General features: G+C 42.6%; 1 protein-coding gene across 3 annotated transcripts in view; it reads left to right on the top strand.

The window, feature by feature from the left end:
- The window catches only part of CHST15 (carbohydrate sulfotransferase 15), a 60,401-nt gene that overhangs the window by 21,407 nt on the left and 12,551 nt on the right, over positions 1-26,443 (top strand). For 2 of the 3 annotated variants that reach the window (XM_056529663.1, XM_056529665.1), the window contains exons 2-6: positions 12,724-13,316; positions 16,905-17,244; positions 20,132-20,278; positions 21,345-21,501; positions 22,201-22,357. In XM_056529663.1, the coding sequence (XP_056385638.1) occupies positions 12,966-13,316; positions 16,905-17,244; positions 20,132-20,278; positions 21,345-21,501; positions 22,201-22,357 (1,152 nt within the window). In that variant the 5' untranslated portion in view covers positions 12,724-12,965. Of the gene's footprint in view, positions 1-6,443; positions 6,467-12,723; positions 13,317-16,904; positions 17,245-20,131; positions 20,279-21,344; positions 21,502-22,200; positions 22,358-26,443 lie in introns of those variants that run through there. The other variant, XM_056529664.1, reaches the window with a different exon arrangement.

Here is a 26,443-nt window from a genome sequence, read left to right on the forward strand (position 1 = left end):
AGGAAATCTGCAGCATCTCCGTCCGGTGTGAACATACCTTAAAAACCAAATACAAAAAATCCTTACTTTTTTTTTCTTTTCTTTTTTAAATTCCACCTTCCATAAAAGTAAAAGTTTGCTAAATATTTCAAACCATTCATGACGGAGTCCGTTAATCTCAATGGATGGCGACAGAAAAGTGAATGCATATGAGTTTTCGACAAGAATATTCATAATTAAACAGCGCTGTCTGCTCAGAGATTTGGTTACTCATCTCGGAAAGGAGGACCACCCCTCCACCCCCCCCCAACACTTGAATTAAATGCTTCTCTTAAAGCGATTGCTGGAAAGTTTTTCGCCCTCCTCCCCCCTTGCAGAGTCCTGCGGGAGGACAAGAGCTGCGCTGTTGGAGTAATTACATGTATAGGCCGTTCCTTGGCTTCCCCACAGGGTGGGTTTGTTTTGCTCCATGGCTGAAGATGTTTCTTAGGTCCATTTCCTTATAGAAAGTGGACGCGCGCCAGGGCGTAAACTGTGGGAGTTAGTGACCTAATGTCCAATCTCTGATATCCAGGATATCATTACCCGCTGACAGTGTCTCCTGCATTCACCTCTATTCTCCAGCCGCACTTGGAACAACTTGTACTGGACTCCAGGGTGCAAGCCCTTGTTTTCCCATTACAGCTTGAGTATTGGGCCAGATGCTCTTGGGTACATTGACTCTTTTAATGCTGTGCTCATTGGACTCACTCATACTTGCCAACTCTCCCGGGGTTGTCCGCAGGTCTCTTGACAAGGGGGGTGGGGGGGGATAGAGACAAGTCTCCAGAAAGAGTTCGTAATTGACGGCGCTGTGGAATGGAATACTTCTCTGATGCCAATTCTGTTCTTAAAGGGGCACTCCGGTGGAAAACTTTTTTTTATTTCATTTTTTAAATCAACTGGTGCCAGAAAGTTAAACAGATTTGTCAATGACTTCTATAAAAGCAAAATGTAATCCTTCCAGTACTTATTAGGTGCTGTATACTACCGAGGAGATTCTTTTCTTTTTGGAACACAGTGCTCTCTGCTGACATCACGAGCACAGTGCTCTCTGGTGACATCTCTGTCCATTTTAGGAACTGTCCAGAGCAGCATATGTTTGCTATGGGGATTTTCTCCTACTCTTAATGGATAGGGATGACAGCAGAGAGCACTGTGGTCATGATTCAGCAGAGAGCTCTGAGTTCCAAAAAGAAAATAATTTTCCTCTGTAGTATTTAGCAGCTAATAAGTACTGGAAGGATTAAGATTTCTTAATAGAAGTAATTTACAAATCTGTTTTAACTTTCTGGCACCAGTTGATAAAAAAAAGCATACAAGCTCCAGGAATGTCTTTTTATAAGGCTGAGTTCGTATATGTCTGGCACCCTGCAACAAGCTGGATGTATCGCAAGCATAGGGTGAAATGTGTCATGGCATTGGACCTATGGACGATGCGGAATGGTTACCTTCTGGCATCGTAACCATCTGGTGGGTTTGGCCAGATTACATGCTGCATTTTTTGATCCAGTGCCTGCATCTAAGATCATAACTAAACCAGATAGCTTGACATGTGAACCCGGCCCAAGAGGCCCCAGTTGTGTTGATGATATGCATATTTGCTGTTATTAGGAACCAATTTACTACTTCCTATTGTAGATTAGAAAGAGGTATGATAACTTACAGCAGATACTTAAACCTGTTGCGCCCCAGCTGTTGCAACACTACGACTCCCGAACTATCTGCCATAATTGCCTTCCGACGTGTTTCACCAGATCAAAAACACCTGATGCAACTTTTTTGATCCACAGCCTGCACACCAGATGCATGATTTGCATAGTTTTGCAACAGCTGGAGAGCCACAGATTGGGGAACACCAATATAGGGTTGGGAAAAATTGTAGTATTGGATCTCCATTTGCTCTTTGGGAGATTATAATAAAACCTTTTAAGGGACGTTCTTATTTCAGAAAGTTATCATAAGTGAGGATCTGACCACTGGGCCCCCTGCCCCAAAAATGGAGGACAAATGTGAAGTGACATAGGATTAGTAGGTTGCAAACAGATTGCATAATCCAATGTTTCCCCAACCAGTGTGCCTCCAGCTGTTTCAAAACTACAACTCCCATCATGCCGGACTATTTGGCATAATTGCCCTCCGATGTGTGTATGCTACACACAGCAGGGTTCTCCAACCTGTGGCGCTCTAGCTGCTGCAAGCTTCTATTATATGCCGGATTGTTTGGCGTACTTGCCCTCCGACGTGTTTTACAAGATCAAAAAACACCTGATGCAATTTTTTGGATCCACTGCTTGCACACTTAATTCATGATTTGCATAGTGGAAAGCCACATTGACATAGGGTTTGTAGGTTGTAAATAGATTGCATATGTCAATGTTTTCCAATCAGGGTGCCTCCAGCTGTTGCAAAACTACAACTCACAGCATGGCCGGACAGCCAACGGCTGTCCGGTCATGCTGGGAGTTGTAGTTTTGCAACAGCTGGAGGCACCCTGCTTGGGAAACACTGCCATGAGTTCACCCAACCTAAAGAACGGTTACACTAAACAAACTGGGCTCTGCTCCATCCATACAAGCAAGGTGAATGGGAACGGTTAGCTTGTTTGCTGTTAATCTGCCTGTGAGTACATCTGTCTGCCGTCCCATTTTCTTTCCCATCAGCGTAATTGGCATTGGTTTACTCTGTTTTACAACATCTTAGTCGCTGACTGCTGTTAAATCCTTGCTGGGAGACATTTAATTAAGTGGAATGGTGCCTATTAAATAGCAGCGGGGCTAGTTAAATGATGAAAGGGGAGAAATTAAAGAAGATTATAGCATTATTCTCCTACCCCCCCCCCCCCCCCAATGTAATGGCTTTCTGTAAATTACGCTGCCGCAAAACCCATTTCCGTTTTTTGGCTTGCCAACCTGAGGAGGCATAAGAAATCTTCGGAGTGGCCGGGAGCATCGCCCTTGTTGTTTGGAGCTGTGAGAAGAGGTCGGGAGCTGTCAGGTTAGATTCCTTCTGGTTGATGGACTGTCTGCGAGCGGATCCTATAAACAGGGATCTCATGCGTGTTTCCAGGACGCTGAAATATTCATGGGATCAGTGCGGCAGGGACTGGCTACGAGAATCCGACTCCCAGCTTTGTGCATTGCCTTGAAGTACAGCTTTTGATACTGAGAGAGACTTAATACTTTTTTCGGCAGTGCTGTAAAGCAAGAAGAAAATACTAAGAGGAAAACATGGCTAATGGCGAGCCGGTTGTTGCATTTACTTGTTGTTCATGATCTGATTATATATCCTGGTATTGTAATTTATAATAATGTGGGTTTTTTTCCTCACACAAATACTGCAGGACAGTGGTTCTAAACCTGGGGTACAAGTACCCACAGAGGTACTTGAACAAAAAATCAGTAATGGCAGCCACAGCCACTGGTTACTGGTCTGGACCACTTTGAAAGAAATGGTCGGCTGCACCGAGGAGCGGAGCAGGAGGACAGCAAAGGGGAAGCGCGGACACTGGGCTGCTGTAGGCAGTAACTACCATCAGCTTTGTTGCTCCACTGCCCCTGCAGACGGGGGGCCTACTGCTATATGCCATAACAATAGGTCCCCAGACCAGAGGAGCAGTGGCGCAACAAAGCGGGACAGTATGTTGGCCTACAACTATATATTGGGGCAGTTTGGGGCCTACAGCTATATTTGGTGGCACAGAGGGGGCCTAACAACTTTGTGGGGACGCAAAGCAGGTACTATTACTGTGTGTGACAATAAACATGGGGAGTTTGTATATAGGTGGATATTGTACTGCAGAAAGGAGCCTAAAATGTTTGTTTGGCTGGTTCTGTGGAGAAGTATTGTATAGGAGAAATCTTCATGACGGTCTAGGCCAGATAGGGAAGAAAAGAAAAGTAAACCACTCCGGTTGTTATAAGAGGCCCCCTGTTCCTCTCCCTATCTCCCCAGTCCCCTGACTCTCCCTATCCTGGAGATAGGGAGAGGAACAGGGGGGCTGTTATAGAGGAAAGTAAAGCAAACAGTCATGGCAGTAAATGTTGGCATCCCTGACATTTTTCAGGAAAACAAAGTATTTCACACAGAAAAGGATTGCAGTAACACATGTTTTGCTATACACATGTTTATTCCCTTTGTGTGTATTGGAACTAAACCAAAAAAGGGAGGAAAAAAAGCAAATTGGACATAATGTCACCAAACTCCAAAAATGGTCTGGACAAAATTATTGGCACCCTTTCAAAATTGTGGAAAAATAAGATTGTTTCAAGCATGTGATGCTAATTTAAACTCACCTGGGGCAAGTAACAGATGTGGGCAATATAAAAATCACACCTGAAAGCAGATAAAAAGGAGAGAAGTTCACTTAATCTTTGCCTTGTGTGTCTGTGTGTGCCACACTAAGCATGGACAACAGAAAGAGGAGAAGAGAACTGTCTGAGGACTTGAGAACCAAAATTGTGGAAAAATATCAACAATCTCATGGTCACAAGTCCATCTCCAGAGATCTAGATTTGCCTTTGTCCACAGTGCGCAACATTATCAAGAAGTTTGCAACCCATGGCACTGTAGCTAATCTCCCTGGGCGTGGACGGAAGAGAAAAATTGCTGAAAAGGTGTCCGTGCGAACTCTCCGTTGACATATTAATAGAATGAAGCGCTATGGCAGGAGACCCAGGAGGACCCCACTGCTGACACAGAGACATAAAAAAGCAAGACTACATTTTGCCAAAATGAACTTGAGTAAGCCAAAATCCTTCTGGGAAAACGTCTTGTGGACAGATAAGACTAAGATAGAGCTTTTTGGTAAAGCACATCATTCTACTGTTTACCGAAAACGCAATGAGGCCTACAAAGAAAAGAACACAGTACCTACAGTGAAATATGGTAGAGGTTCAATGATGATTTGGGGTTGTTTTGCTGCCTCTGGCACTGGGTGCCTTGAATGTGTGCAAGGCATCATGAAATCTGAGTAGCAGGGGAGGCACAGTGGTCGGCACCAAGCCCCAGGATAGACTAGACTACACACCTGCGAGGTAATTCGCAGAACACGATAGTGCATACAGTTCCTTTTTTAAACCGCCGGAAAACCCTGTTATACCGGGTGCTGTACCAAACTAGAGAGGACAGTCAATGCATCAATTCCATGAAAGAAGAAGACGGCATCATTCACCGAAACCGTTGAAGGATATTCTTTTATTTTAAAGTGCAGAAGTGAATATCAAGTGTGGTCGGACATGGACGCCAAACCTCTATCAGCAGAATGGGTGACAGCCTTTACGCGTGCGCAGAGCACACTTTATCAGACCCTGTCACCCATTCTGCTGATCAAGGTTTAGCGTCCGTGTCCGGCCGCACTTGATGTTCACTTCTGCACTTTAAAAGAAAAGAAGAATATTCTCCAACTGTTTCGGTGAGTGCTGCCATCTTCTTCTTTCATGGAAATCATGAAATCTGAGGATTACCAACAGATTTTGGGTCGTACTGTACAGCCCAGTATCAGAAAGCTGGGTTGCATCCAAAATCTTGGGTCTTCCAGCAGGACAATGACCCCAAACACATGTCAAAAAGCACCCAGAAATGGATGGCAACAAAGTGCTACAGAGTTCTGAAGTGGCAGCAATGAGTCCAGATCTAAATCCCAGTGAACACCTGTGGAGAGATCTTAAAATTGCTGTTGGGAAAAGGAGCCTTCCAATAAGAGAGACCTGGAGCAGCTTACAAAGGAAGAGTGTTCCAACATTCCGGCTGAGAGGTGTAAGAGGCTTATTGATGGTTATAGGAAGCGACTGATTTCAGTTATTTTTTCCAAAGGGTGAGCAACCAAATATTAAGTTAAGGGTGCCAATAATTTTGTCCAGCCCATTTTTGGAGTTTGGTGACATTATGTCCAATTTGCTTTTTTCCCCTCCCTTTTTTTGGTTTAGTTCCAATACACACAAAGGGGATAAACATGTGTATAGCAAAACATGTGTTACTGCAATCCTTTTCTGTGAGGAATACTTCATTTTCTTGAAAGATTTCAGGGGTGCCAACATTTATGAATTATACTATAATCATTACAAAATGTCTCTAATACCGGGGTACAATTTTTTGGGAATGGCCTGTCAAGGGGCAAAAGACTTTTCCTAAATAGATATGATTTACTGATCAGCTGGCTGTACCATAAATGTCTGAATAGGGGGATCCGATTCGTACCAAGAATGGGTGCCCTGTCCATTATTTTCAGTAGATTGGACAGTAATTCTGCATGAAAAGTAGCCAATGTAGTGAAGGACAAATGTAGAAATAGCTGAGCTCATGGAGCTAGTACTGTGCCTTCCACTGTTTTGTGTGTTACATTGTGGCTGGCACCGGATAGGCGGGATGGCACTGTACAAGGGAGAGGGGGGTTCCCGGCACTGTAGTACACCATGGTATACACTTACCAGGTTTTGCAGCAGCCGAGGTGTGTATTATAAGAATACTGCACCTCCTTTGTTTCTGTGTTTTTATATGTGTTTCCTGGGTCTCACATTATAATGGAGCCCGTTTGTCTGCAATTCTGCTCCATTCATCGTCTATGGCATCTGTTGGAAATAGCCGAGTAACCTGGTCCCAGATCTCAAGGATTTCCTTGGTTCTAAAACGTATCGATATAAGCAATTCTCCTGGACGCCAAACTAAGTACGCACTAAAAAGTTGTATTTAAGTAAGGAGATTGTAGCAAAAGAGCGACCTGGCTGTGAACATTGAAGGGGCACTCTTTTTTTTTTTTTCAAATCAACTGGTGCCAAAAAGTTCAACAGATTTGTAAATGACTTCTATTTAAACATCTTAATCCTACCAGTACTTATCAGTTGCTGTATGCTCCACAGGAAGTTGTGGTGTTCTTTTCTGTCTGACCACAGTGCTCTCTGCTGACACCTCTGTCCATGTCAGGAACTGTCCAGAGTAGGCTCAAATAGTAAACCTCTCCTGCTCTGCTCTGACAGCAGAGAGAACTGTGGTCAGACAAAATAGAACCATACAACTTCATCTGTAGTATACAGCAGCTGATAAGTACTGGAAGGATTAAGATTTTTAAATAGAAGTAATTGACAAATCTGCTTAACTTTCTGGCACCAGTTAATTTGAATTCCCCCCCCCCCCCCATCGGAGTACCCTTTTAATACTTCAGAGCAAGAGAACCATACAACTTCATCTGTAGTATACAGCAGCTGATAAGCACTGGAAGGATTAAGATTTTTAAATAGAAGTAATTTACAAATCTGTTTAACTTTCTGGCACCAGAAAAAAATGTTTTCCCCCATAGGAGTACCCCTTTAATACTTCAGAGCAACCCCCCACAGAAAAAGTTGGTATCACTGTTGTATAAAGGTACTGACCACAAACGAGGAAACACCCCTCAATTTCATGAATATTACTGCTTGAGGGGGGGGGGGGGGGGTAGGAGTACTATAAGCTAAATTTCTTCTTCTCAACTATACCACCTGCTATCAGCACCTACATTTCTGTAAGGAGGTTTCAGACTTTTAACCACAGCTCCTTCTGTCTGCAGATGTTTTGCCAGTCTTTGCATACTGGGATGTGTTTAAGACCATAGTACACCTTACAGGGGTACTCCGGTGGAAAACTTTATTTTATTTTGTTTTAATCAACTGGTGCCAGAAAGTTAATCAGATTTGTAAATTACTTCTATATAAAAAATCTTAATCCTTCCAGTACTTATTAGCTGCTGAATACTACAGAGGAAATTATTTTCTTTTTGGAACACAGAGCTCTCTGCTGACATCTCTGGCCATTTTACGAACTGTCCAGAGCAGCACATGTTTGCTATGGGGATTTTCTCCTACTCTGGACAGTTCTTAAAATGTCAGAGAGCTCTGTGTTCCAAAAAGAAAAGAATTTCCTCTGTAGTATTCAGCAGCTAATAAGTACTGGAAGGATTAAGAATTTTTTTTTTTTTTTTATAGAAGTGATTTACAAATCTGTTTAACTTTCTGGCACCAGTTGATTAAAAAAAGAAAAAAGTTTTCCACCAGAGAACCCCTTTAACACACTTATTTGCTCTGCAACTCTGGTCTCAGATGTCGGATGTGACATATCATTTAAAACAATTAAACAGATTTCCGTAATAGCACAGGTTAAGTTTACCAACAGAGATATAAGCTTTGTGACTGAGAAAAAAGGGGAAGATGGGGGGGATGGCTGTGAGTTTGACTATTTGAAATCTGGAAGGAATTTTCCGTCTAATATGGAGCAATTGGCATCTGCCTCCATAAGGAGTTTTTTTTCTTTTCTTTGCCTTCCCTGGATTAATACAGTAGGGTTTAAAGGGGTATTCCAGGCAAAAACTTTTTTTTATATATCAACTGGCTCCGGAAAGTTAAACAGATCTGTAAATTACTTCTATTAAAAAATCTTAATCCTTCCAATAGTTATTAGCTTCTGAAGTTTTCTGTCTAACTGCTCAATAATGATGTCACGTCCCGGGAGCTGTGCATGATGGGAGAATATCCCCATAGGAACTGCACAGCTCCCGGGAAGTGAGTCATCAGAAAGCAGTTAGACCGAAAAAACAACTCAACTTCAGAAGCTAATAACTATTGCAAGGATTAAGATTTTTTAATCGGATTAATTTACAAATCTGTTTAACTTTCCGGAGCCAGTTGATATATAAAAGTTTTGGCCTGGAATACCCCCTTTAAGATTGACCTTTATGGCCTCTTGTGTTTTTATTTTTTCAACAATATAAACTATGTAACTTGACTATGTTAAAATAGGGGTTCTAGTTACGTTGTCTAACCCCTGTAACTCATCCATCTAAAAGGTACAACCTGACTCTGCAGCCCACTCCTCACCCGTCTGGTCTCTTTGTGAATTATTTTAATTTAAAAACAAAAACACTGGTTGTTCACACTTATCGCAACACAAGTCACAGATAGGTGAATACTAACCACTTCCTCATCTCTTCTCTTGCATTGTTCAGCATAAATGTATCATTTCTGTATCAACTTCTAGATCAGTGTTTCCCAATCAGAGTGCCTCCAACTGTTGCAAAACGACAACTCCCAGCATGCCCGGACAGCCTCCGGCTGTCCGGGCATGCTGGGAGTTGTCGTTTTTGCAACAGCTGTAGGCACCGTGGTCAAGAAACACTGCTCTAGATGATAATTTACATTGAAATCAGCTTTATAAAATCTGCAGCTTCAAATGTGGCGCATCAAATTTATGTTTATGTGAATGGACCCACAGACTACATTATATATGAAGCACTTGAGCACTGCTCAATCAGCTCACCATTACTCTAGTGCGAGGGCATGATGTCCCTTAAAGGGGTACTCCGGTGGAAAACATTATTATTATTATTATTATTTTTTTTTTAAATCAACTGGTGCCAGAAAGTTAAACAGATTTGTAAATTACTTTTGTTAAAAAAGCTTTAACCTTCCAGTACTTTTTAGCAGCTGTATGCTACAGAGGAAATTCTTTTCTTTTTGAATTTCGTTTTTGTCTTGTCCACAGTGCTCTCTGCTGACATCTGATGCCCGTATCAGGAACTGTCCAGAGCAGGAGAAAATCCTCATTGCAAACTCATGCTGCTCTGGACAGTTCCTGACACGGACAGAGGTGTCAGCAGAGAGCACCGTGGACAAGACAAAAAAGAAATTCAAAAAGAAAAGAATTTCCTCTCTAGCATACAGCTGCTAAAAAGTACTGGAAGGGTAAACATTTTTTAAATAGAAGTAATTTACAAATCTGTTTAACTGATTTAAAAAGAAAATGTTTTCCACCGGAGTACCCCTTTAATTGCCCTTAGGTACATGTAATAGTCAAAACCTTCCAACAAAGAACCCCAGGAGGCCCACAAATTCCCTTATTTCATGTGTCTAATATCAAAATATGCAAACTTTATTGACACTTAATAAAACAAGTGAGTCGAAAAAAATGATTAAAACTACAGTCTCCATTAATCACATCTCTTTGTGTGGTTTTTTTTTTAAACCGTATTGTACCGAAAAATAAAGTTTGCTTAGTACCGCAGGTATACTCAAATACAAGGACACAATGGTGTCACCTTACTCTTCGCTGTTATATCCAAGCGAGATACGGATTTATTTCCTTTTGTTATATTTTTGAGGACTTCTCAGTGATTAGTATGACTTTACTTTGAGGTATGAGATCGTAGACCACAGTAGTAGACTGGATGGAACACCACAGACTGTGGTTAAAGTCTGTGGTGCCAGAAAGTTAAACAGATTTGTAAATTATGTCTATTAAAAAATCTTAATCCTGCCAGTAATAATTGGCTGCTGAATACTACAGAGGAAATTCTTTTCTTTTTGAAACACAGAGCTCTCTGCTGACATCACGAGCACAGTGCTCTCTGCTGACATCTCTGTCCGTTTTAAGAATTGGCCAGAGTAGGAGAAAATCCCCATAGAAAATATATGCTGCTCTGGACAGTTCCTAAAATGGACAGAGATGTCAGCAGAGAGCACTGTGGTCATGATGTCAGCAGAGAGCACTGTGTTCCAAAAAGAAAAGAATTTCCTCTGTAGTATTCAGCAGCTAATTATTACTGGCAGGATTAAGATTTTTTAATAGAAGCCATTTACAAATCTGTTTAACTTTCTGGCAACAGGTTATTTAAAAAAAAAAAAAAGTTTTCCCACCGGAGTACCCCTTTAAGCCAAAATGGCTCTGCCCAAAAAATTGCACTATCCCTGAGGTATCATCACTAAGCTTAACTGCGGATTAAAGAGGCACTGTCATTATGAATAACTTTTTATATTTTGTAGTACTACTGATAAGATTACTTTTTTAAATATACATTTAAATTTTTTTTTACATTTTACTAAAAAATTTAAAATTAAAATAGCCGCCACTAGGGGTCATCTGTCTTTATGCAGACAGACCACTCTGTATTTTGCAGCATACTGGATACTGACCGTAAAGTGTGTTGGTATCCAGTATAGGAGGTCACCATTGCACCACTACAGCCTTCAGCTGTTCCTAAACTACAACTCCCATGATGGGAGTTGTAGTTTTGCAACAGCTGGGGGGTACAATGTTTGTAAAACTCTTTTCTTTTGTTCTCCAGCCGTGTGCCTCCAGCTCTTGCAAAACTACAGACAAAGGATGTGTGGGCATGCTGGGAGTTGTAGTTTTGCAACAGCTAAAGGCAACACTGCTCTAACACAGTGCTTTACAAATACTGCAGCTCCAGCTGTTATTATACAACCAATACCCAACCAGCTCAAACTACCCAAAATATCTTAAGACATGTCCTATATACAGTAATAGCCGGGGGTTATATGATTTTATAAGACTCAGTATAGCTCAAAACTTGCTATTTTATACCAAAGAAACTGAGCATTTGCTACTGAAAAATGTATATTCTTTATTGATATAAACATAACACACAGGAAACATCAGGAGTTTAAAAGCAATACTGGCAAAAACTGGGTATTAGTATTGTATTATTAACTATTTACATACTGGCATTTATGATACTCCAACAGGGTGGAAAGGGGAAAGAGGTAGAGATATATATATATATATATATATATATATATATATATATAAACTCAAAGCCCGAATATTACACGATACAATCAAAATCCCAAGTGGAATGCACTATGTCCCTGCTAATCTAAGGACTACAACCTCCCCTGCTATGCTACTGCAGTATGTCACATGATTATATATTCAGCTGTGAATGTACTCACCCATATGGTACCCAGTGACCGCTCGTTCCGACGTACGTTTCGTCGGGATGACTTTCTCAAAACTACAACAACCCAGCATGCTTGAACAGCCAAAGCTTTCTCTGACTCCTGAATGACAAATAGCTGATCAGACATTCAGGAGTCTGTGAAAACTGAATGACACACATAGTGACAGCTATGTTAATTAGCATCTAGCTTTACAAGGAACAGATAGAAAATGTATAAATATAAACTACCGTGCAGTGATTTGCAGACTACCAGGCTGCCCCCAGTCTCAGAGCGGATGAGTCATCACAGTGAGGGAGAGAGATGGACAAGCCCCCTCCATAAGAAAGAAAAAAAAAGCAAGTGAGCGACATATAAATGCTATTTGTTAGGGATACATAGTTCATAGACACATACAAATTATATTTACATGATCGTGATTAGGTACTGAGTAACATCACTTTTTTTTTTTTATTGCACTATGACCGGTACGCTTTAAGGAGACTGAATCTGAAATCCCATATCACAACTGCCTACTCCTACATGTTTCACCACTACTGTGACTTTCTCAAGAAGACACACTGACAGCAGATGCTGGATTCACCTTCTTTGTACTACACTCGGTTCATTGAAACCAATGGATCCAGTGGGAGTATTCCTCTTCACACCATTCTGCTGGTTTCCCGACATATACCACCCTAAACAATACTTGCGTAACACCGGGAGACCCCTTTGCATTACTTTTTATTTTAACATACTCCTGAAATAAAATAGGGTACACGGAGGCCTGGCTGGTCATTCTAAATCCAGGGCCTGGCGAGTTTTATCTCCTGTGCAAAATTGAAGCAAGAGGCAGATGACTCATGTTACACGGTTTTAGTAACCTTGGTCATTTATTATCACAGAAATTCTGGGAATTGCAATATGCGGAAGTGGTATTTGGTTGGGTGGCATCCAAACACTTTTAGGTTGCTCACCACATTTTTTTTTTCTTCTCCTTTTGTAGGACATATAAACTTTGGGGACAATGAAGAGTCAGCATCCATCTGATGAAGTCCGTAGTCCTCGGTCATCCAGCAGAGGGGACATGCCTGAAGAGACCTGCTGCCTGCCGCATCTCCTCATCGTCAACACTTCTTTTAGGTACAATTGTGTCAAGTTGGGTTTAGATAACAATGCGGACTTCCCAGTGACTTATGACCTCCGAAATTAGACTCTGTGCAAAGTACTAACTCTCCAACCATAGGAATGCCACCACCTAAGAGCAGCATGTGGAGCTTCTGGAGGAGCTTTGGCAGAAGGACCTTGTGCAGTTTGCTGGTGGCCGTGGTAATAACCATATTGGTGGTTGCATCGTATGCACTTTCTGGAGGGAGATCAGATCTGATCCAGGTCCTCTCTGCGTCCTTCACAAGAGACTTTGCTTTCATCTCCAACCATTCTGCTACAGAAAGACTAAAGGAGGCCATTAAGGGATGCCCTATAAACCTTACCTTCACCACGCAGAACGTACAGAACTCCTACCTGGATAGAGGAGAGCTCCTCCTAACATCACGACGGATACCAACCATAGCGGAACTAGAGCAATATGAACCTCATGTAAGTGTCTCTTGGTACATAAAGTCATTAGACCTTCCTTTGAGGAGTCCTCTAGCCCCGATCCGCCGCAGAATGCTCAGCTGCCAGACATCCCATTTAATGTATTCACACCCCTACCCCTTAATTCCCTGGTTGAACATGATGGACATATGTCTTTTTTCGACCGTACTAACTATGTAACTCTTCCGGTCACATATTCATTAAAGGGGTACTCCACTTGCCAGCCTTTGGAAGTAAATGTTTTGAATGCTGTTTTCACGCTGCCGGGGTTAGCCTTGCCCCTCATGACATCACGGCCACGCCCCCAATAGAGACAGCCGCCACGCCCCCTCCCATAGACTTGCATTGAGGGGGCATGGCCGTGATGTCATGAAGGGCAAGGCTGACCCCGGCAGCGTGAAAACGGCATTCAAAACATTTACTTCCAAACCTTGGCTAGTGGAGTACCCCTTTAAAGGGGTTATCCAGGAAAAACTGTTTTTTTTTATATATCTCAACTGGCTCCAGAACGTTAAACAGATTTGTAAATTACTTCTATTAAAAAATCTTAATCCTTTCAGTAAGGTTGTTCTTTTCTGTCTAAGTGCTTTCTGATGACGTGTCTCGGGGAACGCCCAGTTTAGAAGAGGTTTGCTATGGGGATTTGCTTCTAAACTGTGCGGTTCCCGAGACAGGTGTCATCAGAGAGCACTTAGACAGAAAAGAACAACCTTAACTTCAGAAGCTCCTAAGTCCTCTCTGATGACACCTGTCTCGGGAACCGCACAGTTTAGAAGCAAATCCCCATAGCAAACCTCTTCTAAACTGGGCGTTCCCCGAGACACGTGTCATCAGAGAGCACTTAGACAGAAAAGAACAACCTTAACTTCAGAAGCTCATAAGTACTGAAAGGATTAAGATTTTTTAATAGAAGTAATTTACAAATCTGTTTAACTTTCTGGAGCCAGTTGATATATATATATAAAAAAGTTTTTCCCTGGAATACCCCTTTAACTCTATCAGGGAAACGTTCTGTGCATTGGGTAAATTACCAAGCACCATAGTCATGAATAATGAATCTGGGAAGAGCTTAGCGTTTTGTACCAGCTGAATGGGTCATCGCTGTAGGATTATCATATTTGTGCATGAGATTAGAAACCTTTATGTAACATCATATGCTTCTGGGTGAGCGCGGATGTATCATGGCCTTTCATGTCTGCAAAAAATGTCCACCGGGAATCTACACTCCATTCAATCCAATTAATATGGGGAAATCTCTGTGTGGATGCTGCAGCTAAATGGGTGTTTTTTCCACATTTTGTGAATTAGATTCGGAATCCTATTTGCATGCATTTTGGTTACGGGTTGTGTGTTTAGTTGTATAGCATACAGTTGCATATATTGGGCCTTATAAATTTGACATCATATAGCTGCATCATACAGAATTCTTCTATTGGCTCTTCTCACCTGTCAGTTTTAATATAAAATGCAAGTATTTACTAAAACAAACAATTCTGCGGTGGCTTTTCTTAAAAGGTTACTCCGGTTAAAAACTTTTTTTTTTTTTTTTTTTAAATGAACAGGTGCCAGAAAGTTAAACAGATTTGTAAATTACTTCTATTAAAAAATCTTAATCCGTCCTGTACTTATTAGCTGCTGAATACTACAGTGGAAAGTCTTTTCTTTTTGAAACACAGAACTGTCTGCTGACATCATGAGCACAGTGCTCTCTGCTGACATCTCTGTCCATTTTAGCAACTGTCCAGAGCAGCAAATGTTTGCTATGGGGATTTCCTTTTACCCTGAACAGTTCCTAAGATGGACAGAGATGTCAGCAGAGAGCACTGTGCTCGTGATGTCAGCAGAGAGCTCTGTGTTTCAAACGGAAAATTATTTCCACTGTAGTATTCAGCAGCTAATAAGTACAGGAAGGATTCATATTTTTCAATAGAAGTAATTTACAAATCTGTTTAACTTTCTGGCAGCAGTTGATTTAAAAAAAAATAAAAATGTTTTTCACCGGAGTACCCCTTTAAAGGGGTATTCCACTGCCCAGCGTGGAACTAAATGTTCCCAACGCTGTTGTCACACTGTGGGGGTCGGCCACACCCCTTGTGATGTCACGACCACGCCACCTCAATGCAAGTCTATGGGAGGGGGCGTGACGCTGTCACGCCCCCTCCCATAGACTTGCATTGAGGGGGCGTGGTCGTGACATCACGAAGGGCGTGGCCGACCCCCACAGTGAGAAAACAGCATTGAGGGGGCGTGGCCGTGATGTCACGAGGGGTTGTGTCCGACCCCCGCAGCGCATAAACGGCGTTGGGAACATTTTAGCTGTCAGGCGAACAAATATCTCTATCAGTCCCCCCATGCACATGTCCGCACACACAGCCCTGCTGCTATTTAGAAAGCTGCTGCCAGACACCTCTGATCCCAGATTATCTCCCCAAGAACTATAGGATCTGGCATGTTGAAATCCAACATACGTAACCCTTTTCTCCCCAAACATCTGCCATTAGGGGACAGTCAAGAGATTCCCATACACATTACATGGCCGGACAAAATCAGTAGCTTCGACCAACAAATGAAAGCGTTGCTGTCATTTGTTAAAACATTTGACAAGTTGTTGAGACAAGTCAAAAATTTAGGTTGCACCAGCTTTCAAAAGTTTTAACCCTGTGAATCTCCACTCCACCTTCACCAAATCCCACTAATTCACTACATTAAAGGGTTACTCCACTGGAAAACATATATATATATATATATATATATATATATATTTTTTTTTTTTTATCAACTGGTGCCAGGAAGTTAAACAGATTTGTAAATTACTTCTATTAAAAAAATCTTAATCCTTCCAGCTGCTGTATGCTCCAAAGGAAGTTCTTTTCTTTTTCAATTTCCTTTCTGTCTGACCACAGTGCTCTCTGCTGACACCTCTGTCCATGTCAGGAACTGTCCGGAGCAGGAGAGGTTTGCTATGGGGATTTTCTCCTACTCTGGACAGTTCCTAAATTGGACAGAGGTGTCAGCAGAGAGCACTGTGGTCAGAGAGAAAGGAAATTCAAAACGAAAAGAACTTCCTGTGGAGCATACAGCAGCTAATAAGTACTGGAAGGATTAAGATTTTTTTAATAGAAGTAATTTACAAATCTGTTTAACTATCTGGCACCAGTTGATTTAAAAAAACAAATGTTTTCCAGTGGAGTACCCCTTTAAAGGGGTACTCCGCTGCTCAGCGTTTGGAACAAACTTTTCCGAAAGCTGGAGCCGGGAGCTCGTGACGTCATAGCCCCGCCCGCTCTATGCAAGTCTATGGGAGGGGGCGTGACGGCTCCCGTTGCATTGAGGGGGCGAGGAGTGACGTCATGAGGGCGGGGCTATGACGTCACGAGCTCACGGCTCCAGCGTTCGGAACAGTTTCTTCCAAACGCTGGGCAGCGGAGTACCCCTTTAACTTTCTGGCACCAGTTGATTTAAGAGAAAATGTTTTCCAGTGGAGTACCCCTTTAACAGACTGAAAGAATAGGATTGTAGACCATCTCCTCTGTAAACTTCAGACTCTAAAGATATTCATCATCATCATTTTTTCTTCTCTTCCCGTAGCTCTTCTCTGTAATACCACATGAGTTCCTCCCCTCGTGCCGCAGTCCTTGCTGGTACCACAAATATGATGGAAACGACAGCAGTGATCCCTATGGGACCAACGCCTACTCTTTGTACGCCAAACGTTTACACAACATATTTGAGGACATGAGACGAAGGTTCTGGTCGCGTCTTACAGTAAGGAACGGTTGTTACTACAGGTTGCGGTGTTTGCCTCACTTCTACATTATTGGGCAGCCAAAGTGCGGAACTACCGACCTATACGACCGCCTGAGACTCCACCCTAATGTCCACTTCTCCGTCATCAAGGAGCCGCACTGGTGGACGCGGAAACGCTTCGGTGAGCTGGCACTGCTGACATTTTCATAACATGAAGCGTTGAAAAGTGTGAAGAGGACTTATGTTCTCAGTTTTGGTAAAAAACAAGGATAAGAAAGTAGTCTTAGGGTGCGTTCACACGCTTTATGGGGGAGATTTATCAAAACCTGTGCAGAGGAAAAGTTGCCCAGTTGCCCATAGTAACCAATCAGCTTGCTTCTTTCATTTTTAACAAGGCCTCTGCAAAATGAAAGAAGCGATCTGATTGGTTGCTATGGGCAACTGGGCATTTTTACCTCTGCACAGGTTTTGATAAATCTCCCCCTATGTTTTTGCGTGTTTTCCGCTGCGTATTTGAAAGGGGGCGGGCTCTTCTCGGCTCTCCGCAGCAGATTTTCCATGGAGGAATTTACGCTGAGGAAAATCCGCCTCAAGCCCTGTTGAAGTCAGTAGGGTCTGCGGCGGATTTCCTGCAGCGTAAATTCCGCCGCGGAAAATCTGCTTCGGGCCAGCCGAGAAGAGCCCGCCCACTTTCAAATATGCAGCGGAAAACCCGCAAAAACTCAGGGTGCGTTCACACGCTATTACTAGCAGCGGGTTGCCCGCTGCGGGAATCCTGCTGCGAGTTACGCTACCATTGATTTAAATGGGTCCACAGACAGTCCGCAATAGTGTCAGATTTGCGGACTGTCCGCGGACCCATTTAAATGAATAGTAGCGTAACTCGCAGTGGGTTTCCTGCAGAGGGAAACCCGCTGCTAGTTACTAGCATATGACCGCACCCTGATGTAATGTTTCCAAAGTGACAGCTCTTGATCTGCCATGTCAGTGTTTCCCAACCAGGGTGCCTCCAGCTGTTGCAAAACTACAACTCCCAGCATGCCCGGACAGCCTTTGGCTGTCCGGGCATGCTGGGAGTTGTAGTTTTGCAACAGCTGGAGGCACCCTGGTTGGGAAACACTGTGCCATGTGTTACCTAGTTGGCCATACTTTTGTCAGCCAAAGCTTCACCATGTTAGGGGGCAGCTGCAGCAAGGCATCAGATGATCATTATGTTGGCTTCAGTTTCCAGAAAAGTGTAGATAAAGAATTATTTAACATTAAAAAACATGAATACATTTGTAAATCTAATGATCCGGAATTGCCGTAAATTTTATGTCATAGTACACAGCTGCATACACAATTCTGCTGGCTTCAGAGCTGAAATCTCCCATCATTCCTTATAGTACACAGCTGCATACACAATTCTGCTGGCTTCAGAGCTGAAATCTCCCATCATTCCTTATAGTACACAGCTGCATTCACAATTCTGCTGGCTTCAGAGCTGAAATCTCCCATTATTCCTTATAGTACACAGCTGCATTCACAATTCTGCTGGCTTCAGAGCTGAAATCTCCCATTATTCCTTATAGTACACAGCTGCATTATCAATTCTGCTGGCTTCAGAGCTGAAATCTCCCATCATTCCTTGCTGTTCCGTATCTAAATGAACTAGAGAAACACATTTTATACTGTAAATACATCTTTATGCTCTTGTCATTTTTTTATACCATGTTTCTTGTGGCATTGTGCTTATGGGCACCCAGGTATAAGGAGAGAGTATGGTTGCAACTAGAGATGAGCGAACTTACAGTAAATTCAATTCGTCACGAACTTCTCAGCTCGGCAGTTGATGACTTTTCCTGCATAAATTATTTCAGCTTTCCGGTGCTCCGGTGGGCTGGAAAAGGTGGATACATTCCTAGGAAAGAGTCTCCTAGGACTGTATCCACCTTTTCCAGCCCACGGGAGCACCTGAAAGCTGAACTAATATATGCAGGAAAAGTCATCAACTGCCGAGCCGAGAAGTTCGTGACAAATTGAATTTACTGTAAGTTCGCTCATCTCTAGTTGCAACCTACAGATTTTTCTATTTTTCAGGGGTACAATTTTTTTTAAATCAACTGGTGCCAGAAAGTTATACAAATTTGTAAATTACTTCTATTTAAAATTCTTAATCCTTCCAGTATTTATCAGCTGCTGTATGTTCCAGAGGAAGTTGTGTAGTTCTTTCCAGTCTGACTACAGTGCTCTCTGCTGACACCTCTGTCCATGTCAGGAACTGTCCGGAGCAGGAGAGGGTTTGCTATGGGGATTTTGGACAGTTCCTGACATGGACAGAGGTGTCAGCAGAGAGCACTGTGGTCAGACTGAAAAGAACTACACAACTTCCTCTGGAGCCTACAGCAGCGGATAAGTACTGGAAGGATTAAGACTTTTAAATAGAAGTAATTTACAAATCTGTATATCTTTCTGCCACCAGTCTGAACACACACATAATTTTACAACATTTTTTAACGCGACTCAGGCTGCCCCACCCCAACACTCAGTCCAATAGGAATACCCTTTAAGGGTGTGTTCACACGCTAATAACAAGCAGCGAGTTTCCCTCTGCGGAAAACCCGCTGCGAGTTACGCTAGCATTCATTTGAATGGGTCCGCGAACAGTCTGCAAAACTGACACTATTGCGCACTGCCTGTGGACCCATTTAAATCAATGGTAGCGTAACTCGCAGCAGGATTCCCGCAGCGGAAACCGTCTGCTAGTAATAGCGTGTGAACGCACCCTTAAGTGTTATTGTAACCCTGGAGAGTGGGACAGTCTGACAGGCCAGGTCTTGAACACAGAAAGGTTTTACCTTTGCTCTAGATCTGTGCTTTCCAACCAGGGTGCCTCCAGCTGTTGCAAAACTATAGCTCCAAGCATGGGCATGCTGCGAGTTGTAGTCTTGCAACAGCTGGAGGCACCCTGGTTGGGAAACGTTGCACTAGATCAACCTTTTGTCATAATGAAAATGAAAATGCTGTATACAAGACATGCAATTTACTTACAGAGTAGAACGTAATCCTCTTGTCACTTATCTTTAAAGGAATTGTAAGATTAAAGGAACCTTTCCACAAGCCGTTCCCCTTAGAAGATTATCTGGACCTTTTTGACATGGCAGCCCAAAAAATACAAGATTTCCACAGTGAAGACTTACTGATGGACTCCGGGCGGATGGATCAGATCCTTATAGGTAGGAGACAGCAGAAGAACTGACACAATAATACTTGTGAAAGTCTAGAGAATGCTAAAACTGTATAGGTATATATGGAATTATTATTATTTTTTATGGAAAATTTAGAAATAAAGACATGGCCGAACATCCACTTGTTATACATTGAGCTATTGCTTTCAACCACTAACATCAGGTAGTTAGTATACATTGTGATCAACCGGTATAAGGCCACTTGCCTTTTCATGGCCACCTGATTCAAGTGGGTCCCTAATTTAAGTGGCATGGCGCCTGGCAGCGATCACCGTAGCAACAAAGTATACAAAAAATAGAAGGTTGCAGCAGCACTCTTGATCAAAAAATGGAGGCTCTTGGCGCACCTTTGATCAAAACGTGTTCCCCATCCACCACGCGGAGGTGGCCTCATTTCGGATGGGACCATAACACTCATTTCACTCACCTCTGCTGGGCATATGGGCTCTGACTGGGTGACATGCTGGTTTCAATATCAATTTATAGAGAGTCCTGGGAACAGGGAGGGATTCACGGCTACAGAGGGTGCCACTCCCCTGAAATTGCACAGCAAAAAGAAGAATAGCCAGCACAACTACCTAATACACGGGTGCACGCTGCTGTGGCCAATACAGAGTATACAAAAAGGAAAGAAAGGTTGCAGCAGCACTCTTGGTCAAAAAATGGAGGCTCTTAGCGCACTTTTTGATCAAAACGTGTCCCCCATCCACCACTTGGAGGTGGCCTCTTGTCGGATGGGACCCTAACATGCTAAGAGGCTCCATTTTTTGACCAAGAGAGCTGCTGTAACCTTCTTTTTTTGTATACTATGTATTTGCCACAGCAGCGTGCACCCGTGTATTAGGTAGTAGTGCTGGCTATTTTTCTTTTTTGTGTTTTTACCATAACAACAATGCCAGTGGCCATAAGGGGAGTGACACAACTGTGGTCCATGCTACACACACAGCGCAGCAGGAACAATGGCTGCCATGTAACTCCACACCAATGTAAACGTATGGATGTGTGTCCATGTATTTCTTAAAATTTGTGATAATATGTTTTTTTGTTTTTTAAGGAGAAGCCAGTGCATCGACCATGTGGGACAACAGTGCTTGGTCTTACTTCTACGACAATGTCACCAACACGGAGCCCCCAGTGCTGATCCAAGACTTCATCCATGTGTTCCAGCCAAGGGCCAAGTTTCTTGTCATGCTGCGGGACCCCGTGGAGAGGTTACTTTTCTTAATTCTACCTTTTTTCTTTTTTTCTTCACCAATGGCTACGAAATGTTACCGATAAGCTTCCTGGTGGTTTCCAGCTAGCGATTGCACAGATTAAAAAATAACTGGAAATGAAGGAAAACAGCAGATCTGTAATACAGCCTGGCACACGGCTAAAGGTGTATCAGTGTTCCCTGCTATATACTGCTATATACTGCATATCACCCCACGACTGTGTTCTGCACAGTTGCAGTGAAATTGGAGGAAGGAATGCTGAAATCTGTTTAGATGCTGAATTTCTGCCAAGCGATAACGTTTGTCCGTCCCTTGTGTTCTGAAGTATTTGTGTAATGTTATTATTTCTATGTTTAGCTGCCTCAATGTCATCACGTGTTACTTGTCTGTACAGTAGATAACCAGGACGCCATTAATACATTTTTTTCATATTTGGTCTGTTGCCTCCAAGTCAGGAAACCATTGTAAAAATAAAGCATTTTAGTTCCATTATGCACCATATACAAGGTCCCTGAACACTGCCAGCAGTGCGAAGAATTCTTGACGTCTCCAGCTCTGCTACATATGCATCCAGCACTTGTTTTTTGACTGTGAATCTGAAGCTGGGCCAGAATCTTATTACCGAGCTGTGAAGCTTCCTTCTATTCTTGTCGCCGCTGATTGTGATGACGCTTCTCTCTCTCTCTCTCCTCGCAGGCTTTATTCTGATTATTTGTACTTCGCGATTGCCAACAAGTCAGCCGAAGATTTCAACGACAAAGTGAATGAGTCTCTGCAGATGTTTGAGAGCTGCCTGCAAGCGTCCTCCCTGCGTTCCTGTGCCTACAATACCACCTTCAGCAACACTCTGCCGGTATGTGATTACCTCAGGGGCCCTCTGTGTACACATCTAGGGCCCCCCCCCGACATCTGTTCTAATCAGTACCTGGGGAATACAAAGCATCTGCTGCTGCCTCCAGCCTTACAGCAGTGCAGATCTATTCCCTATGTGGATGAAAACATGGCCGCTATGCTTTTTCTATCAGATACCAATGAATCCCTCGTAGTTATGGCATTTGCTGCCGACTGCTATTCCTGCAGTCAAACATAGTTCATAAGGTAGAAAAATGACCATCGAGTTCAACCTATAACCCTAATGAGTCGATCCAGAGGAAGGCAAAAAACCCTCATACTAGAGGTAAAAATTCCTTCCCGACTCCAAATATGGCATCAGAATAAATCCCTGGATCAACCTTCTGTCCCTATAAATCTAGTATACATAACCAGTAATGTTATTATTCTCCAAAAATGCATCCAGACCCCTTTGAAATTCTTTTACAGAGTTCACCATGACCACCTCCTCCGGGAGAGAATTCCACAGTCTCACTGCTCTTACAGTAAAGAACCCCCATCTGTGCTGGTGTAGAAACCTTCTTTCCTCTAGACGTAGAGGATGCCCCTTGTTATAGATACAGTCCTGGGTATAAATAGATCATGGGAGAGATCTCTGTACTGTCCCCTGATATATTTATACATAGTTATTAGGTCGCCCCCAGCCTTCCTTTTTCTAAACTAAATAACCCTAATTCTGATAATCGTTCTGGGTACTGTAGTCCTCCCATTCCCCGTATTACTCTGGTTGCCCGTCTTTGAACCCTCTCCAGCTCCTCTATATCTTTCTTGTCCACTGGTGCCCAGTACTGTACACAGTATTCTATGTGTGGTCTGACCAGTACTGTACACAGTATTCTATGTGTGGTCTGACCAGTACTGTACACAGTATTCTATGTGTGGTCTGACCAGTACTGTACACAGTATTCTATGTGTGGTCTGACCAGTACTGTACACAGTATTCTATGTGTGGTCTGACCAGTACTGTACACAGTATTCTATGTGTGGTCTGACCAGTACTGTACACAGTATTCTATGTGTGGTCTGACCAGTACTGTACACAGTATTCTATGTGTGGTCTGACCAGTACTGTACACAGTATTCTATGTGTGGTCTGACCAGTACTGTACACAGTATTCTATGTGTGGTCTGACTAGTGATTTGTACAGCGGTAGAATTATTGAAACATACTGGAAAACCAGAGCGACACCATCTCCAGTGTGAACTGAGCCGTAGAAAATCTTTCCTGTAGTGAGGCCTGGCACTTTGTGGTGACATGCTGTGTTACTTTAAGCCTGTAGGGCAAGTAAGTGAAACTCCTGGATTAATTGTATCTGACAGTTCCTCAATATAATGTTATTATGGGAATTGCTTTCATTATTATGAAACTGACCAGAAATTAAAGTTCCTTAGCATTGCTTTGCAGTGAACAGCAGAACATAATTTAGAAAAGAATCCCAGCACTCACCGAATCTGCTGGAGTATTGTGAAAGTTTATTCCATCCAATCAAACAGGACGCGTTTCGGCGATAGCCAAAACGCGTCCTGTTTGATTGGACGGAATAAACTTTAACAATACTTCAGCAGATTCGGTGAGTGCTGGGATTCTTTTCTATACTATGCCCTGGACCTGACCCACCAAGAGCACCACCACCGACCTATCTATACAATATCAACAGTACATGGGCACCATCTGTGGCAGTCTGTATTTTGCCCATGCGGTGTTGGCACAACATGTTGCAATGTTAATTAGCAGATCGGATCATTGATGGACATTGTGATAAAAGCTATTTAGCGTACTGCGCCTCCATGGTTGTGAACCTCCCTCTGCCCTGCAAAGCCACAATTTTAGGTGTTCCTTTTATATTGAATTTTTGCTGATTGTACCCTCCCCTAATATACTATACTTCTTACTTCTTTAGGGAAAAATGCATGTATGGTACCATTCTGTTGTATTTGATACAGAAGGGACATAGACCATAATGCAATGCCAGGCAGTTCCTATATAGAGCTTTATATACAAATAAAGCTTTACTGCCTGCGCTTTGGTATCAGGAAGACCGTATCCAATTCATGAAAGCTTCATTATAGTAGAAGGTGGAGCTGTGTATTAAACGGTTAATGAAATCCCACCTCCCCCCTCCTTGGCATGAATGTCTTCCCAGGGACAGCTGCTTGCAAGATTGTGTTCCTATGTGCTAGCAATCTGATCGGCTTTTCAGCTGTAATTCAGTATGGCATGCCATTGTAAGTGGGTTCACTTTACAATTGGTTTAAAACATTTGCGCCATGTATTTTTACTATGTAAAGATTAAAGGGGTATTCCAGGATTTTTTTTTATTTGACTATGCTACAGGGGCTGTAAAGTTAGTGTAGTTCATAATATAGTGTCTGTACCTGCGTGTGACGGTTTTCTCACAATTGTGATTTTCACCCCAATATTTATTTTTATCAGCATACAAAATGACTGTTGTCTCAGATTTGTCCCAGGTTGCAATGCGGCCGAGACCTGACTCACTAGTCAGCTGATGACAGGGAGCCTGTCTGCTTCAATGGGTGGAGCGATCGCTTGGTGGGTGAGAGATCAATCTGCAACTAATGCAACAGCTGTAGGCCCCCTGATTGAAAACCACAGGTCTTTTGAATGGATGCAGCTCATTTATGTTTCAATGGGTGGGGTGGCTGATGTGTGGGAGGGAGGAAAATGGAATTGTGGGATTTGTAGGCAAAAGAAGAAAACTCAAACAGGAAATACCAGTTCAGAAAAAGCTAGCCACAGTGTTCTGGTAATCTCACAACATAGCCATTTATCTCCAAGACAAGCGCAGATCCTTCCTAAGCATGTCCATTACTGTCTGCCAGGTACGTACTAAAATCACCTTATAGTGGAGAACCCCTTTAAATGTATGCATAGGCCTCCTGTTTACCTGAAAGAGGCCAAAAAGCGTATTTTCGGTCTCCATTGGGCTGTTATAGAATAGTGTGATGTAGTTCTTTCCAGCCCACAAAGAAGCCATATCATGTAGTCGTTTTTTTTTTTTTTTTTTTTTAAATAGAGCCCATGGGCAACAAATGCCATTTAGAGACACAATGGTATCTTTCAGATCTGTATGTGGGGAAATCCACAGATCTTTACAATCAGGTAGGTTAGTAAAGGGGCCTCTGACTTTCTCCTAGCAGCAGATGTTGGAGAGGGAAGGGCATGTTAGATTTTTCAAATATCCAAGGTAAAGGACAAAAAAGCAGCACTCCAGCATCCAAAAAGCAAAGTGCTTTATTCACACATTTGTCAATAGACAAAGCAACGTTTCACCCTTCATCAAGCATAAAGACCTTATTGAGAAGGGTTAAATGTTGCACTATGTATTGACGGATGTGTGAATAAGTCCTTCACTTTTTGGACACTGGAGTGCCGCTTTTTTGTCCTATACCTTGTTTTTTTGGGGGGGCGACCCTTGGACTTGGCTGAGCACTCGGACATTTTGGACCTGGAGTGCTTTCACAGTGCCGCTCACACCCAATGTTTCTTTGGATTTGAAGGGGTACTCCGGTGGAAAACAATTTTTTTTTAAATCAACTAGTGGCAGAAAGTTAAACAGATTTGTAAATTACCTCTATTTAAAAATCTCAATCCTTCCAGTACTTATCAGCTGCCTTATGTTCCACAGGAAGTTCTTTTCTTTTTTAATTTATTTTCTGTCTGACCACAGTGCTCTGTGCTGACACCTCTGTCCTTGTCAGGAACTTTCCAGAGCAGGAGAAGTTTGCTATGGGGATTTTCTTCTGCTCTGGACAGTTCCCGACATGGACTGAGGTGTCAGCACAGAGCACTGTGGTCTGACTGAAAAGAACTTCCTCTGTAGTATACAGCAGCTGATAAGTACTGGAAGGATTAAGATTGTTTAAATAGAAGTAATTTACAAATCTGGAATAGTCAGTTCACCCAGTCCTCCACACGGCAAAATAGCCTCCAAGTGTAGCAAGAAAGCGTGTAGAAGCCAGTGGTAAAAGTAACATCACCTTTATTTCATCCAAGTAACAACATCGACATGGATCAATCTCATAGACC

This window comes from Hyla sarda, chromosome 7, assembly GCF_029499605.1.
Source record: "Hyla sarda isolate aHylSar1 chromosome 7, aHylSar1.hap1, whole genome shotgun sequence".
NCBI lineage: Eukaryota > Metazoa > Chordata > Amphibia > Anura > Hylidae > Hyla > Hyla sarda.